Raw genomic sequence first — 16,269 nt, forward strand, 5'->3', positions numbered from 1 at the left:
CCACCGCCACCAGACCCCAGCACAGCCGGGACCCAGGACGCACTAAAGATGCCATCACAGGTGATGGGGAAAGACAAACTTGTCAGTGAAAGGCCACAGGACAACTGACTGCCCATCCAAAGATAAACAAATAAATAAACACGTATATACACAAGAGAGGGTCCACATCTCACTCAGTCCATCCACAATAACCCTCAAAGGATTAAAGATTTAAATTTTTAAAAATGAAGCCATAAATATAATCAAAGAAGAAAACAAAATCTAATATGCTGTATGTATATACATATATATAAGCCTATATATTTTATGTCTATATATATAAAAGACTTCAATATGCTGTACATATATATAAATATATATAATATAAACTATGCTCTGTGTGTGTGTATATATAAAAGACTTAAATATGCTGTGTGTATATATATATAAAAGACTTTGTAACAAAGACTCAAAATATAAAAGCCATAAAATAAACGAGTGATACATCAGACTACATAAGTATACTTTAAGAAAACTTGCATGGCAAAATAATGCTATTAACAGAGTCAAAAGACAATCAGGGTGAGGGAGGGGATTACAACTAGTAATAACAGACAAAGGGCTATTTTCCCTCGTATAGAAAAAGGTACTATAACTCAATAAGAAAAAAAACCGACAACTCAATACAGAAACAGGCAAAGGATATAAGTAGACCATTCACAGAAAAAAAAAGGGGGGGGGGGGGGCGTGGAACAAACAGCCCTTAAATATACGAAAAGATAATCTTACTGGAAAGAGAAATGCAAATTTAAAGTACCTTAAGATAATACATTTTATGGTCAGGTTGGCAGAAAACAAAAGTTTGACAACAGTCAGTTGGCAAGGCTTTGGGGACTAGACACTCTAATTTGTGTTGGTGAGGGCAAATTGGTATACGCCTCATGGGACATACCCATCAAATATCTATTATTTACCTTTTGACCCCAAAATCCCACTTCTGGAATTTTTCCTACTTCTACCTGTACATATGTAAAAGGGTACTCATTATGGCATTGCTGTAACAGCAAAAAATGGGAAACATTCCACGTGCCAGTAAACAGGAGACTGGTAAAATGGATTATCTGTAGTTGTAGGGAAGGAGACACAAGCTCTCTAGGTACAATCTCCAAGATACATTGTCAAAGAAATAAATAAAACAAAAAGTAAACAAGGTTGTTTTTTTGTTTTGCTGTGGTGTGTGTGTGTGTGTGTGTTTTTAACCTTGTTTTACACACAGGACTGTGTTGCTTAAGAGAGAGAAAATTTAGTAATCAGAGTCGTAGTCATACTTGTTTGTACTCAGAAACTTTGGAAGAATTAAGAAAGAATGAATGAAAGCGGTGACTTTTGAGGTGAGGGAGAACAGAGCAGGGAAACAAGGTACACGTGAGATTTTTACTATAGACTTTAAAATACTGTTTTGATTTTAAAAATACTTGTAAATATACTACCTAGTAAAATAAATTCAAGGCTATTGGCAAAATAGAGGGCTGGAGAATGCAATTACAACTTGAATACAAACTCTTTTTTTTTTTTTTTTTTTTTTTTTTGAGACGGAGTCTCGCTGTGTCGCCTGGCTGGAGTGCAGTGGCAGGATCTCAGCTCACTGCAAGCTCCGCCTCCCGGGTTCCCTCCATTCTCCTGCCTCAGCATCCGGAGTAGCTGGGACTACAGGCGCCCGCCACCTCGCCCAGCTAGTTTTTATTTTTTTTGGTATTTTTTAGTAGAGATGGGGTTTCACCGTGTTAGCCAGGATGGTTTCGATCTCCTGACCTCGTGATCCGCCCGTCTCGGCCTCCCAAAGTGCTGGGATTACAGGCTTGAGCCACCGCGCCCGGCCAAATACAAACTCTTAAGGAGACTCGAATCAAGCAGAGTTTTTAAAAAGGACTGATTTTGACCGGGCGTGGCGGCTCACACCTGTAATCCCAGCACTTTGGGAGGCTGAGGTGGGCGGATCACGAGGTCAAGAGATCGAGACCACCCTGGCTAACACGGTGAAACCCCATCTCTACTAAAAATACAAAAAATTAGCCGGGTGTGGTGGCGGGCACCTGTAATCCCAGCTACTCGGGAGGCTGAGGCAGAAGAATGGTGTGAATCCAGGAGGCGGAGCTTGCAGTGAGCAGAGATCACACCACTGCAGCTCAGCTTGGGTCACAAAGCAAGATTCCGTCTAAAAAAAAAAAAAAAAGGACTGATTTTTAGAATTCATTGTACTAGTTGAAGGAGAAGAAATTCACTCTTGAGATTCAAATTTGCAGCCTGGAAGGTCAAGAAGAAATATCAAACCTCAGAGAAAAGTACACCAAGAATGAAATAAAGACGCCAAAGATAAACGGGGGACCCAGTCAGGAGTGCTCATATGCAAAGGAAAGGAAAGGTGGTGAAAGAAACAATAATCAAGCAACAGGACGAGCGCGGTGGCCCACGCCTGTAATCCCAGAACTTTGGGAGGCGGAGGCAGGCAGATTGCTCGAGTCCAGAAATTTAAGACCAGCCTGGGCAACGTGGCGAAACCTTGTCTCTCCAAAAACTACAAACAAAATTAGCTGGGCGTGGTGGCGGGCGCCTGTATTCCCAGCTTCTCAGAAGGCTGAAGTGGAAGGATCACTTGAACCCAGGAGGTCGAGGTTGCAGTGAGCCGTGATCGTGCCACAGCACTCCAGCCTGAGTGGCAGAGTAAGACCTTGTCTCAAAAAAAAATAAAAAATAAAGAAACAAGAATCAAATCAAGTAACAAATAGATGTTCCTAAGCTGAAAAAAGACCCGAGTCTACAGAGTGACAGGTTCTGTAACTTCCAGATGAGGGCGCTGAGAAAAGAATCCCCATCAAGGAAAGTGCTAAAGAATATGTATTTGATTAGGAACCCCAGAGAAGAGACAGCTGCCAGTAATGAAATGGAAAGTGTAATGGGAAGAAAAAGGAAATGGATAACCAGATCAGAGGGAAAAAACTGCAAGGTAAACCAATAAATGTAAAATAAGCCAAAGGTAATCAAATCAAGTACAGTAGATCAACTGTTAAACGAAATGTGAACAGATTGAATTCTCCCACTAAAAGACAAAGAGTCAGCTTGGGTTTAAAAATGCAGTGATAGGCTGGGCGCAGTGGCTCACACCTGTAATCCCAGTACTTTGGGAGGGCCAAGCAGGTGGATCACCTGAGGTCAGGAGTTTGAAACCAGCCTGACCAATGTGGTGAAACCCTGTCTCTACTAAAAATACAAAAATTAGCTGGATGTGGTGGCGTGTGCCTGTAATCCCAGTTAATCAGGAGGTGGAGGCAGGAGAATCACTTGAACCTAGGAGGTGGAGGTTGCAGTGAGCCGAGATTGTACCACCGCACACCAGGCTAAGTGACAGAGGAAGACTCCATCTCAAAAAACATACAAACAAAAAAAAACATGAAAATAACAAAAATACAGTGGTGATGGGCAACATGAAGAAACTCCATCTCTACAAAAAATACAAAAAAAAAAAAAAAAAAAAATTAGCTGGGCATGGTGTCATGCCGGCCTGTGGTCCCAGGTTCTCAGGGTGCTGAGGTGGGAGAATTGCCTCAGCTAGGGAGGTTGAGGCTGCAGGGAGCCATGATCACACCATTGCACTCCAGCCGGGGCAACAGAGGCAGACCCTGTCTCAAACAAAACAAAACAGTGATGTGACATATGCAAGAAATTAGTAGTTTCAAAAAATGATAATGGTAGAAAATAAAATAATGCTAAGCAAGTGCAAAAAAAAAATAAAGTAAAGTAAGAAGTGGTCATATTAACAATAGAAGGGTGAAATTTAAGGCTAAGCACTATAATAGGATAAAGAGGGACACTGTGCAATGATAGAAAAGCACAATTTGGGGCCGGGCGCGGTGGCTCAAGCCTGTAATCCCAGCACTCTGGGAGGCCGAGACGGGCAGATCACGAGGTCAGGAGACCGAGACCATCCTGGCTAATACGGTGAAACCCTGCCTCTACTAAAAAATACAAAAAACTAGCCGGGCCAGGTGGCGGGCGCCTGTAGTCCCAGCTACTCCGGAGGCTGAGGCAGGAGAATGGTGTAAACCCGGGAGGCGGAGCTTGCAGTGAGCTGAGATCCGGCCACTGGCCACTGCACTCCAGCCTGGGCGACAGAGCAAGACTCCATCTCAAAAAAAAAAAAAAAAAAAAAAGAAAGAAAAGCACAATTTGTACCGACAGAACACTTTAAATCTGCATGCTCCCAACAGCACCGTAGTTAAATATAAAAAGCAAAAACTAGGAAAAGCACCAGAAGAACTTTATAGAGAACATTTGAGTGGAAGGTTTAACATAACACATCTCTATCAGAATTAGAGTAAAAGACCCCTGCCCCCAAGCAAAGGATACAAAGGAAATGAAAGTTTGAATAATATAATCAATAAACTTGATTTAATGCAGATAGTACCTTATATCCCTTAAATAGAAAATATGCATTTTTTTCCGGCCAGGTGTGGTGGCTCACACCTGTAATCCCAGCACTTTGGGAGGCTGAGGCGGGTGGATCACTTGAGGTCAGGAGTTCCAGACCAACCTGGCCAACATGGCAAAATCCTCTCTCTACTAAAAATACATAAATCAGCCAGGCATGGTGGCACACACTGATAATCCCAGCTACTCATAGGCTGAGGCAAGAGAATCGCTTGAACCCAGGAGGTGGAGGTTACGGTGAGCTGAGACCATGCCACTGCACTCCAGCCTGGGTGACAGGGTAAGACTCCATCTCAAAAAAATAAAATTAAAATTAAAATTAAAAAAGAAAATATGCATTTTTCTTACATGTCTATGAAAAACTTAGAGAAATCATTTACTTGGTCACAAAGAAATTCATAATAAATTTTAAAAGTGGAGAGTTTACACATCTGGAGAAAATGAATGCTTTCCTAGTAAAATATAAAATGGCCAAAATTAACCAGAAGGTGAGTAGAAACTTAAATAAACTAATTACCACTGATGAGAAAAAAAATCTGCCACTGAAAAAGGCACCAGGTCCAGAGGGTTTCACTAGAGGGAATTGTAGAAACCTTTTGAATTCATCTCTGCTAACACCTTCCTCCTCCAGGAAGCACTCCTGGACTTCCCTCTTGCCAACAAGATTCTGGGGGGGGGGCGGCTCCTCCAACATGCCCCCAACAGCTCTTTACAGACGCGTCATATCATATCATATCTGCCATACCATAACTGCCATACCATACCATATCATAACTGGATCTGCTATTCAATTTCTCCTGGACAGTAAGCTACCTGAGGGCAGGAACCATCCTTTATTTTTCATTGCTCCCTAGTCACCAGTACAGCAGCTGACATTCACTGACTAGGTGAATACGGTAAATGGAAAAGCAGAAGGCACAATTGTCATTACTCTGTGATGTCTCTACAGGAGCTGCCCGACATACTCATAAGAAGGCAGAATAAATGGGAAGAAACCAACAGGCTAACAGTCATTCGATTGAGATTTCCTCCTATTATTCAAATATTTGTAATGGAGTTAAGCGATTTTTATAGGGAGGGAGTAGTAATTTACACGTTTAACTGGGCCAAGGAGGAGAAAGGAAGGGGGAGGCTGGGAGGATTCTGCAGGCAGGATCTTCTGCTACCTCTGCTTCCTCTCTCTGGCCCAGTCCCTAGACAGACATGGAGGCCTGGACAGGGGCCCCTGTCCCCCTCCCTTCATGCCTCACAGGGGACCCGCAGCCAGGAGAAGGCAAGGAGGCAGGGTGGGCACCCGCAGGAGCCTGGGCTGGATAGAAAGATCCTGCAGGCCCAGGCAACATCTCTGGAAGTTCCCTCAACACTAGAATCCTTCTGCAATCTGGAAACGCAGCTTCCCAAATTTTAGCAAGAGCACCTGTGCCCCTGTGCCCCAGAGCCCTAGTCCTGGCAGCCCTGTTTCCCTTTCAATATGAACCAACAGCCGCTGACCTCTCACTCCCCAGCACAGATCCAGCTCCGAATCTCCCCATCATTCAGGCATGGAGCCCTGGCCACATTCCTGGTTAGCAGCTGCCCCCTGGTCATGATCATGGACCTTCCCATTCCCCAGGGCCTGGCATTGACCACCCATCCAGGCTGGCATTCAGTACGATGCCCACCCCTCCCTGTACTGGACACAGTCAGCTCTAAGAGGGGCAGAGAAAAGAGGAGCTAAGCTATGAGGATGTAAAGGCCTAAGAATGATATAATGGACTTTGGGGAATTGGGAGTGAGGGAAAGGGTGGGAGGGGTGTGAGGGATAAAAGACTACACACACTGGGTACGGTGCACACCACTTGGGTGACAGGAGCACCAAAATCTCAGAAATCGCCACTAAAGAACTTATCCATGTAACCAAACACCACCTGCTCCCCAAAACCATTGAAATAAACATTACAAAAGATAGGTCTAGAGTGAGGCCAACTGCTGAGTCTTGGGAAGGAAGTGCGGGGCAGGTGGGCTTGTCCTGGGGCCCATCTCAGGCCCTTGGGGGCTGAAGGGAGCCAGGGACCAAGAGGTGAGAACCAGGCACAGGCTCCAGCAAGACCCCAAGAGATCAGGGGGCCTGGGGGGGGGGGGGGGGGGGGGGGGGGGGGGGCGGGGAGATCTCGGGGGGGACAGCAATGGGGGGGGGGGGGGGGAGGGGGACCCAAGAAGCTGCTGTCTCCTACGTCAGGTCCTAGGCAGAGGGCTCCTGGGACAGCCCGGGGCTGCAGGTGAGCCACTGGGAGGGAACTGGGTCAGGTGTAAAGAAACCGGCAGAGCCACCCCAGGGCGGCTGCCCCAGCTGGGGGGTGGGGGTGGGGGTTGCTGGAGGAGGGAGTGCGATCAAGGGGCTAGCTGGAGTCCCCTCAACTTGGCCTCAGCTTCCTGCTGTTACCAACCCCCCTTGCCAAAGGCCACCTAGCTGGCCCCGAATGGGAACAGGTGGGTCTGTCCCAAGGCCAGTTCCTTTCTCTCAATCACAGTGGCTCTGGCTGCCTGGGTGCTGGGCCTGGATCCAGAGAGGAGGGGCCCCCAGGTGGGTTTTAGGATTCGGAAAAGGGAGGGGACAGTGGGGAAACTGCTGTGGCCGCCCTCTAGTCCCCCAGGGGCGAGGGCTCACTCACAGTTCCCAGCAGAGGAGGAGGAATGAAGGCCCCAGGCTCCTTCCAGTTGGGGCTGCCAGCTCAGGTGCGGCGCCTCCAGGGCTGCTTGTATAAGAAGGTGCAGCGGCCTGGCTGGAACTTCCCTCCCAGCGGCCAATGCTCCAGCAACAGGGGCGGGCTCCAGGCCAGCTCCACCTGCCTGGGCCTTCCCACCCTCGGCGGGGATGGTGACCGCACCCTGAAATCCCAGAGTCAGGACCACAGCCACGGGAAGAGTTTCAGAGTCAGGACCACAGCCACAGGAAGAGTTTCAGAGTCCCCTTTATTGCACTGGCTTTGGACTGGCTTCCCAGGGCTCCCTGAGTGGCCTCTTTGCGGGAGGGGAGGAGTCATCCCTGCTTACCTCCCCTGTCTCCCTCTCTCCCCTCTCAGAAGGGTTTGCTTCTGCCCTCTCCTGGGCAGCAAGAGAACAGGAGATGCCCCTCTCCTGGGACATCAACTCTTCCACAGCAGGGCTGGGCACACAGGATGCTCAGAAGAAGGAGCACATGCCTGCCTTCAGCTTGTACTGTTCTTGCCGAAGGGAACATGGTGGCCAACCCTAAAGGCCACCAGGCTGAAACTGAACCTGGTGGCCAGGGTGGGGCTTTGGGTCAGGGGGCCTGGAACTGTTCTGGACACAGCCACTTCCTGGCTGTGTGAGCTTCATCCTGCCACTAAACCTCCCTGAACCTCTGTACTCAGGGCAAATGGAGGTGCCCATGCTTCCTTTCCAAGCTGCTGGGAGCTTAACCCTGGGTACAAGCCTTTGAGCAAGAGCCCACAGGATTCTTAGCCCCTTGGGACCGTGTCTTACCACACTTTGTCCCCAGTGTCCAGCACGGTGACCAGCCCACCCCAAGTGCTCAATATGTGCGACTAGAGTGCATGGGGAGTGGCAAGGCTGTAAAACACCATCCATGGCATGAGCTCCTCTGTTCTGGGGGTCCCTGGCCCTGCCCGGTAGCCTGCCCTAAGCCCTGAGCTGCTGCCTGACAGACGGGCGTCCCCACACACTCCCCAGTGCCCCCATGCCACTGCCATCCCCCCATCCTGCCCCCTCTGTTCTGCACCCACTTTCTTCTGAGATCCCTTCTCAGCAATGACCTCCTCCCCATCTTCAGCCTCCCTATCTCCTGCCCACCCACCTGAACCTGGGGACCACGTTTCCATCCATGACCTACACCCCCTCTGGCCACACGGTGTCTCTCTCCTGCCCGTTGTCCCCATGCTCAGATTGCACACTCACTTCTCTCTTGACCACTACCCTCTGCCTTCAGCACCCCCCTGACCCGCTGAGCTTCTAGTGGCCACTTCGGATAAGTGTTATATGGCCTTTCTCTCACGTGACCTTCCTGTGCGTCCTTCTTCTGGACACTTCTTAGCCTCTGAGCCAGCACTCTCATGCTTCTCTTCCCTTTGTCTGGCACCTAAATCCAGGAGGCCCCATCTTTTCTCCACCCCACTTCTCCCCAAGTCATCCCCCCCTCAGTAAGCAGCACCACTTTCTGCCCACGAATGCCAGCCGCGAATCTAGAACTCAACCCGATTTCCCTCCTACCTCCCTCGGCCCCCAGACCCTGCCCATCCACCTTCCAAACCTCTGTTACCACCACATGCCCACGAGACCACCAAGACATTTGGCCATTCTTGAAGCCCCGGCCACAGGGATTTTTTTCTCAGTCCCACTCCTGTCTCTGCTAAAAGCCTTACAGCAGCTGCAGGATAACATGCACATTCTTGGCAAGGGCCCATGAGGCCCTGCCCCGGTGGGTACCCACTCTCAACCCCATGCTCCACTCTGAGCCCCAGCCCCATGTCTTCTCTTGCTGGCCTCCTATCCAAGTGGGTGAGTCCCCTAGGACCGTGGCTGTGCCTCAGTCCTCTTTAGATCCAAAGGCTCACCAGGGCTTGGCAGGTATTTAGCTAGTTCATGCCTAATGAACAAGTGAATGGGCCTGGAGGGTCATGGTGAGTAAATGCCACCTGGGACAACTAAGAGCAGGGGTGGGGTTCCCTTGGAGGGCAGAAGCAACTCCCTACCCTGGACTTTGTTGGGGGTGGAGCACCAGGGAGACCCACAGCTGCCTCTTGAATAAAGCTCCGTGCAGGGAATGTGGTTTTATTGCACCCATTGCACAGGGAAGGAAACAGGACCAGAGATGCAAGGTGACTTGTGGAGGTCACACAGTGAATTAGGGCCACAGGCGAGGCCAGGGAGCTTCCTGTCCCTGGCCAATGTCCTAGCTCCCCCCGGGTAAGTCCCCTGGCCCCATCACCGGTGCCCCTCCTTCCAGATGCCACTGCACCTGGGAACCTGCTGGGAGCTGGAGGAAGGATGGGTAGAGGGGCCACCTGGCAGGCGCTCTGGCAGCCGGGGTGATCCGTCTTCTCAGGAGATGTCAGGACCTGGGCAGTCTCCTTCCCCTTTTGTCCTGGGGCCTTGGGTGTTGGCCCTTGGGCAGACCTATAGAGCCCTGGCTCATAGGTAAAGGGCTGCCACACCTCTGACCTCCTCAACATACACTCTCTGTGCATTCTGTTTGAGCCAGACCCTGGGCCAGATGCGAGGTTCAAAGAGCAAGGCCATTCCCCCACCTCCAGGGACTCCGCTCAGATGGGCAAGCACCCTCCCACCGTCACCAGGACAGAGAATGTGGAGAGGCCCGGAAGTGCGCCACCGGGAACCTGCGCAGGAAACGGAGGGGTGCTGCGAGGGAAGAGCGCTGGGATCCAACCACCCATCCCAGAGAAGCTGCCTGGCCGGCTGGCAGGGGCGCGAGACAGGAACCCGCCGCGGTGCCCAGCCCCGCCCGCCGGGTGCCGTTCTCCACCCTGGCCACAAGGCGGCGGGCTGCCGCTGCAGAAGCCCGAGGGAAGGCGGCGGAGACCCAGGGAAGCCAAACGAGGACGACCCAGTCCGGGTGGACCCCCTGCTGCTGCCAAGCGCTTCGAAGCCTTACCTCGTTTAAGGCTCACAACCCTAATCCTTAAATATTGTGCTTACAAATATTACAAATATCGTGCCAAAGGACGCTGGGTCCAGGGGAGCGTCCTTGCGTGTAAGTGGCTGTCAGCAGCTGGCAGGTGACCCAGCAGAGTCCAGTTCCCCTTTCCCTAGTCTCAAAACCTGAGCTCTGCATTGTAACCAGACGGGCAGAGGGAAGACCCAGCAGCGGACCTACGGAGGGGTGTCTCCTTCGTCTGGGCATCCCAGACTCAGTCCTGGCACACGGTGGGCATCAATGTTCATGGTAATGACATCAGGCACAGCGAAAGAAATCAGGGGCTCCCAAGGTTCAGAGGTCATCTGTCCACCCCCTCCCTTTGGGCTGAAGAACAAACTGAGACCCTGAGTGAGGAAGGGAACTGCCTCTAGATCATCACAAGACACGGCCGGTGGCAGATGGCAGAACGGTTCTGAGCATCCTTTTTTCCCCTCGGGCTGCCCCTCCCTGAAAAGTTCCTAAAGTTCAAAATGTCAGGGTCGCCCAGAGTGTTCTGAGGATGTAAGACGTGCTCTATTTTCGATTTCCCAGATTAACACAACTGGACTCTGAAGAGGGGGGAGAAAACAACCTCACTTAACCGGACATCTTTCTGAAACAAACCCATCAAGAGTTCTTTAAAAAAAGGAACTGAAATGCTGGAAGCACCCTGAAAGGGAAGCAGACGCCTGACTTTCACATCCACCCTCTCATCTGACCCCAGGATCCTGGGAGACGGGCAAGGCGGTTGAGCTGGGGCAGGCCAGCAACGCCCCGTTCTGTGCCCAGATGCGCTTCGGAATACACAACAGCTGGGACTTGGAAAGATAATATGGGGCACACACCTGCTATAGGTTATATAACCTCCCAGCAGGGCTTGGGGCAGCAGCAGACCATCGGGCTCATTTCCTTTTCTGCAGCGAAACATGAATATTTACACAAGTGCGATAAATACAGACCACCAACAGCCTCACATCAGTTCAAGCGCAATTTTGCCACCAATTGGATTACGAAAAACCTCTGGGCTTCCAAGGAACTTTGGGAATTGCTGATGAGGGACTCGGGGCCTGCACCGCTCGCGTTTCGCGGTTGGGGAGAGGGCGCTCATCCGCAGTCTTCAGACAGAGGTGGGCGTCGTGCCCGACGCTGAGCGGAGCGGGTCTCCTCGAGCCCCGGCTCCGTGCGGACGCGGTCGCCAGCGCGCCTCCCCGCCTCCGCGTCCCACCGTCCCCGCTCCCGGGGTGGTACCTGCTCCGCTCTCTCCTCCCGCGGCGGGCCGTGCACGTCCTGGATGACCTCGTAGACGTTCTCTGAGTCGCTGCGCGCCAGGGGCCGCGGGCACACCCAGGAGCCCGCCACGCTGCAGGCCTTGAAGGTGCCGCTGCTTCCTAGGAGGCCGCAGGGAGGCGAGACGGCGGCGCGCGCCAGGTCGTCCAGGGACTGCGCGGGCCGCACGGGCGCCGCAGGCCGCAGGTACAGGCAGGTGGGCAGGCCGGGCGCTAGGCTGCTGCGCTGGGTCGCGGCGCCGCGTTGCGCAGGGCCGCACAAGGAGCTGGCTCGGCCTCTGGGCTCCGCGGGGGCGCCGTCGGGGCCGGTGGCCGCTGCCGCGCTCACAAACCGGTAGTCATAGGCCAGCGGCTCGGGAGCCGCGGGGCCCGGGTGGGGACCTGGCGGCGGGGCGGCGGCAGGGTTGCCCAGCGCGGGCAGCTCGCGCACGTACTGCGCGGGCAGGTAGAAGGGGCGGCCACCAGGCTCACGCCGCACGTGCCACCAGTGCTCGGTGCTGCGCCGCAGCAGGCGGTAGCGCTCATTGGGCCGGATGGCCACACGGCGCCCGTCCTTGCCCGTGTACTCGAAGGGGTGCTCCACCAGCACGTACACGTCCCCCTCCACGTCCGCCGCCATCGCGGCCGCGGCGTTTTCCTGCAGGCAACAAGAAGGAGGGCCGCGGAGGTCAAGACCACCTAGCCCGGGATAGCCCAGCACTCGGGGACAGACTTGGGTTCGAGTCCCGATCCTGCACTCGCCGTTTGCCTTCGGGCCTCAGTTTTCCCATCTCTAAAATGGCAACTTGCATAAAATCACATCTAAGGCTTCCATTCTTACACTCAGTGCTGGAATTAGGACAACCCCTTCGTTCCGTGGGGTTGATTATAAGATTTGGCCCTTGCTTCAGTCCTGCGGTGGGGAGATTGTCTTGGTCCAAATCGACTAGGAGGGAAGCCTTGGCTTTAAAACAAGGGGTGATTGCCTGCTCTAAGGTTGACACCACGCTTGCCTAATAGTTGACTGAGCCTTATTTTTCCCGTCAGTTAAGTAGGAAGAACACCCCATTTACTGCCGCTACCCGGCCCTGTCCCACCTGGACGCCTTCCGCCCTCAGAGAATCCGCAGAGGGTCTGGTAGCACTGCCTCCCTCCAGGAGTTTGCGCCCCGACCCCCTGGTCAGAGTTGGGATGCGGGCTCTGCACGGCGCCCAGCGAACAGCTCTACCTGGGGGCTGTCCCTGCCCCGCTTAGTCCAAGGGCCTTGATGTAGAGGCCTCTGCTGCCAATGCGGGGAAACCGGTTCTCTCGGTTTCTCTTTCTTTCCCCAGCTGCATCACCGCAGACGTGAGCCCGAGCCCGACCCGCCCAGCCCGGCCCGCACCGCCCCCTGCTCTGTGGCTCTCACGCCGCCTCCTGAGAAAGGCCCTGCCCCTGCGGCCTGCCCACCTGCCCTGTGGCCTCTACAGTGTCCCCACGAGAGTGGCTCCTGGAGAATGCACTCTGAGACAGTGACTATCAGTGCGGAGTCCCAGAGCAGGGTCCCCCAAACCTCTCCGCCGCTCCCGCCCCGCTCCCGGGTGTCAGGGGTGGGGGAGAGCCTAACTAAATCTGCCTGCGCCCCTTCACCAAAGCCATGAGTCGGTGGTTTTCTCCAGAAGTGCATGGCCCATCCAAAGTCCCACACTGACCACACTTCCTCCTGCCCCCTAAGCTGGCCGGGACCCGAGGCCAGGAGACCGCCGCTTGCCGAGGCAGAGGGACCGAAGGAGCAGGGTCCAACCGAGGCCTCTGCAGGGCTCCTTCGCCACTTTGTCAAGCGTTCCTCGACGAGGAAAGGGAGTAAACTGAGTCACTAAGCACGTTGGGCCCTGGAGGCGGGGTCATCGAGCTGCCCAGAGCTGAGCCAACAAACCCCAAGGAGGACACTCCCCCAGCGCCCCTTCCCCCTGGACCCCGCAGCGCACTCACGTCGGCTGGGCGGGCCTCAGGGAGCCCATGGGCTGGGTGGGCGGAGCCGGCGGTGGCAGCAGGTTAGGCCCCTACCATCGCCCTGGGCGGGGTTTCCAGGGGCGAGGCCGGAGAGGCTGCGCGGAACCGGAGCTGGCAAGTGGAGCGAAGAGGGACAGGGACGCTCAGGAGTGCTGTCACCGACACCCAAAGCAGCCGTGTCTGGGCGGGGCGAGGAGGAGCCTGAATGCCTCTGCTGGGGACCTCGGGGGGCATTGGGACGAGGCCCAGAGCAGAAGGCCGGGACCCGGAGCCGCGACGGCTGCGTCTGAAGGGGCACTGGCGGGTCGCGAGTGGAGCCCAAGGAGGGTGGGACCGCCCCTGCTCCGCCTTCCCCCTCCACCCCTCCCCCCTGGATTGCTGTCTCGGAGTCCCTGCGTCCCTCCCGTGCGCAGCTCTGGGAATGCCAGGCTGGGGCTGGTTGTCTCGTGCGGGCGTTCCCGTTCCCGGGGAGGTCATTTGCACCTTGAATCACCCACTGCGAGCCCTTCCAACAGGATTGCAGACCCGCCCGCTCCGGGCCCACCTCCTCCCTCACCAGGGCCTTTCCCGACGCAGCCCGGCCAGGCCTGGAAAAACTCCGAGCGGGATTCCCAGCGCAGGGACGCCCACTGGAGCTCAGTGTCTCGGGCTGGATAAGAAGGAGACCCGGCCTCGGTTCCTTCCTCGACCCTGGGGAAACACAGAGAAGGGGAGGGATTGGGGGAGCAGGGAGGATCCCTGGAGCTCAAGAGCGCACCAGTCGCCAGGATGTCCCCTGCATCCACTGCCCAAGCTACAGCGGCGTCAATGCCTGGGCCGGCGCTGGGAGCCTGGGCCGGCGCTGGGAGCCTGGGCCTGCTCCCCTCCCGCCCCCAGATGGAGGGCAGCCCTTCGCCTACCTTCTCCTCCCCGTGGGATGCGGCCCGCGCAGCTCCCGCCCCAGCACGGAGACAAGGGGAGCAGGCGCGCGGAGCTCCCGGGTGCGAACCCGCCACCTGCCGCACCCTTCCCTCCCCCACTCTGCCCCTTTCCCTACCCCCACCCCACCTCCTACCCCAAACCCCGCTCGGCGTCCCACTCCCGACCCTGCTTGCCCGGGCACCTCGGGGCGTCTGCTCGCCGGCCTCGCCTCCACTTGCCCCGGCAGGCGCGCGTGGGCTCGGCGTCCCGCGCTCCCTCCTCGACCGCGCGGCTCCCGCGCTGCCGGGTTTCCTGTTCAACAATATAACCAGGGAGGCACCGGCGGAGAGCGCCCGGCAGAACTTCCTCCCGGACTGGGGCTGGGCTGCGGTTGCGAGAGACAATCCCCGGTGTCCTGGCTTCCTGTCCCCTCTGGGCCGGGCCAGCGCCTGACGAGCGAAGACGCCATCCCCTCCCCTGCCCTTCCCGGGATCCTGGGCCACACCTGGCTGTCTCCAGGGAGGAAGAGGCCGCCGGGCTGAGACAGTGGGACTGGGGAGGGCGGGAGCCTCCCCAGTAGCTTCTCCTGGCCAGATTGCCCTCCCACCATCCCCCACCCCGCTCTTGATCCTTGTGGGTTAGGGGGGCCACCCTCCAATCCGTCCACAGGGTAAGCTCAGAACAACCTCCAGGAGTCCAGCCCCAGGATCCTCCGCCTTGGGGGTTTTCTGTTTGGGAATTTTCTGCCTCTCTGGACAAGCAGCCTCGCCCTGATCTGAGCCTGCACTTACTGCAGACCTTACAAGCCCCAGCCCCAGCAGACCCCCTGCCTTCAGGGGCCCCAAGGAACAGTTGTGCCTGTGGACCTGGCTGTGTGTGCCGGGAGCTGGCTGATTCAGGCCAGTGTTCTGGAAGGAAGAAGTGCCCACATCCCAGGCCATGGCCCCTCTTGACACCACCTCCTGGGGGCCCAGGGTTGGGTGGGAAGCTGAATCTGGCCACACTCATTCTGCAACTCCCTTACCTATCTTTGCCTCTGCTAGGCATTGCCCACCCGTGAGTCCCCACTTCCTCTGAGAATCTCAGTGTGTCTGAGGCTTGGTGGCACCTTGGGACCCTCCAGGGTAGGCACACAGCAGAACTCGGCATTGGTCTTTGCTCAGCATCGGTCTTCAGTGCCTGACATGCTTAGAAAATAGTGGCTGAAGAATCTTCTCTCCCTCCCTACCTTTTAGGTGCCTCCCCGTCTGCAGCACAGCCAGGCAGCGGCTGCAGTGGTGATGGTCTTTGGTGGGGTCAGGCAGGTATGATGCCCCACTCTCTCTGCTGCTTGGCGGCTGGTAGGCCTTGGGAGCTCTGCCTTATCTCGGCAGCTCAGCTTTTTTTCCTATCAACGGGATAGTAACACCCACTTCACTGGATTATTGGGAGGATTAAATGAGGTCCACTAAGCAGTGCTTACCACATGCCCAGCGCACACAATATATCAGCTATTTTTTTTTTTTAGGACGGAGTCTCGTGGTGGCCCAGGCTGGAGTGCAGCAGCAAGATCTCTGCTCACTGCAACCTCCGCCTCCGGGTTCAAGTGGTTTTCATGCCTCAGCTTCCTGAGTAGCTGGGATTTCAGGCATGCACCATCATGCCCAGCTAATTTTTGTATTTTTGTAATTTTGTATTTTTGTATTTTTGTAGAGATGGGCTAATACAAAAATTAGCCCAGCTAATTTTTGTATTTTCACCATGCTGGCCAGGCTGGTCTTGAGCTCCTGACCTTGGATGATCCAACCTCCTCAGCCTCCCAAAATGCTGGGATTACAGGTGTGACCACCATGCCCGGCTATATCAGCTATTATGACTACTTATATTATATGATAAGCTCTTGGGGGTTGAATTGGAATCTCCAAACCACCCATCCTCCTTCAGGCAGAAGAGGAGAAGGGGAAGTCCCAGCTACTCAGGAGGCTGAGGCAGGAGAATCGCTTGAACCTGGGA

The 16,269-nt window shown here is 54.6% G+C and overlaps 2 protein-coding genes across 9 annotated transcripts in view; one reads left to right on the forward strand and one right to left on the reverse strand.

Annotated features, from left to right (window-relative positions):
• ARHGAP27 (Rho GTPase activating protein 27) overlaps window positions 1–14,669 on the reverse strand; it is a 39,668-nt gene extending 24,999 nt beyond the window's left edge. For 4 of the 8 annotated variants that reach the window (XR_002726205.3, XM_023191475.3, XM_023191473.3 and 1 more), the window contains exons 1-4: window positions 14,480–14,667; window positions 13,934–14,067; window positions 13,357–13,488; window positions 11,369–12,043 (exon numbers count right to left, since the gene is read on the reverse strand). Coding sequence is in view for 6 of the 8 variants with exons in the window: in XM_023191475.3 (XP_023047243.1) it covers window positions 11,369–12,025 (657 nt within the window). In the remaining 2 variants the exon portion in view is untranslated. Of the gene's footprint in view, window positions 1–11,368; window positions 12,044–13,356; window positions 13,489–13,933; window positions 14,068–14,462 lie in introns of all 8 variants that reach the window. The other 4 variants (XR_002726206.3, XM_023191472.3, XM_023191470.3 and 1 more) reach the window with 4 other exon arrangements.
• LOC116418482 (coiled-coil domain-containing protein 86-like) lies at window positions 13,370–15,781 on the forward strand. The gene has a single exon (XM_031934303.1). It carries the CDS (start codon window positions 14,146–14,148, stop codon window positions 14,728–14,730), a length of 585 nt encoding a protein of 194 aa, XP_031790163.1. The 5' UTR covers window positions 13,370–14,145; the 3' UTR covers window positions 14,731–15,781.
• The last annotated feature ends 488 nt before the right edge of the window (window positions 15,782–16,269 follow it).

The sequence above is a fragment of the Piliocolobus tephrosceles genome, chromosome 16 (assembly GCF_002776525.5).
Source record: "Piliocolobus tephrosceles isolate RC106 chromosome 16, ASM277652v3, whole genome shotgun sequence".
NCBI classification, from domain to species: Eukaryota; Metazoa; Chordata; class Mammalia; order Primates; family Cercopithecidae; genus Piliocolobus; species Piliocolobus tephrosceles.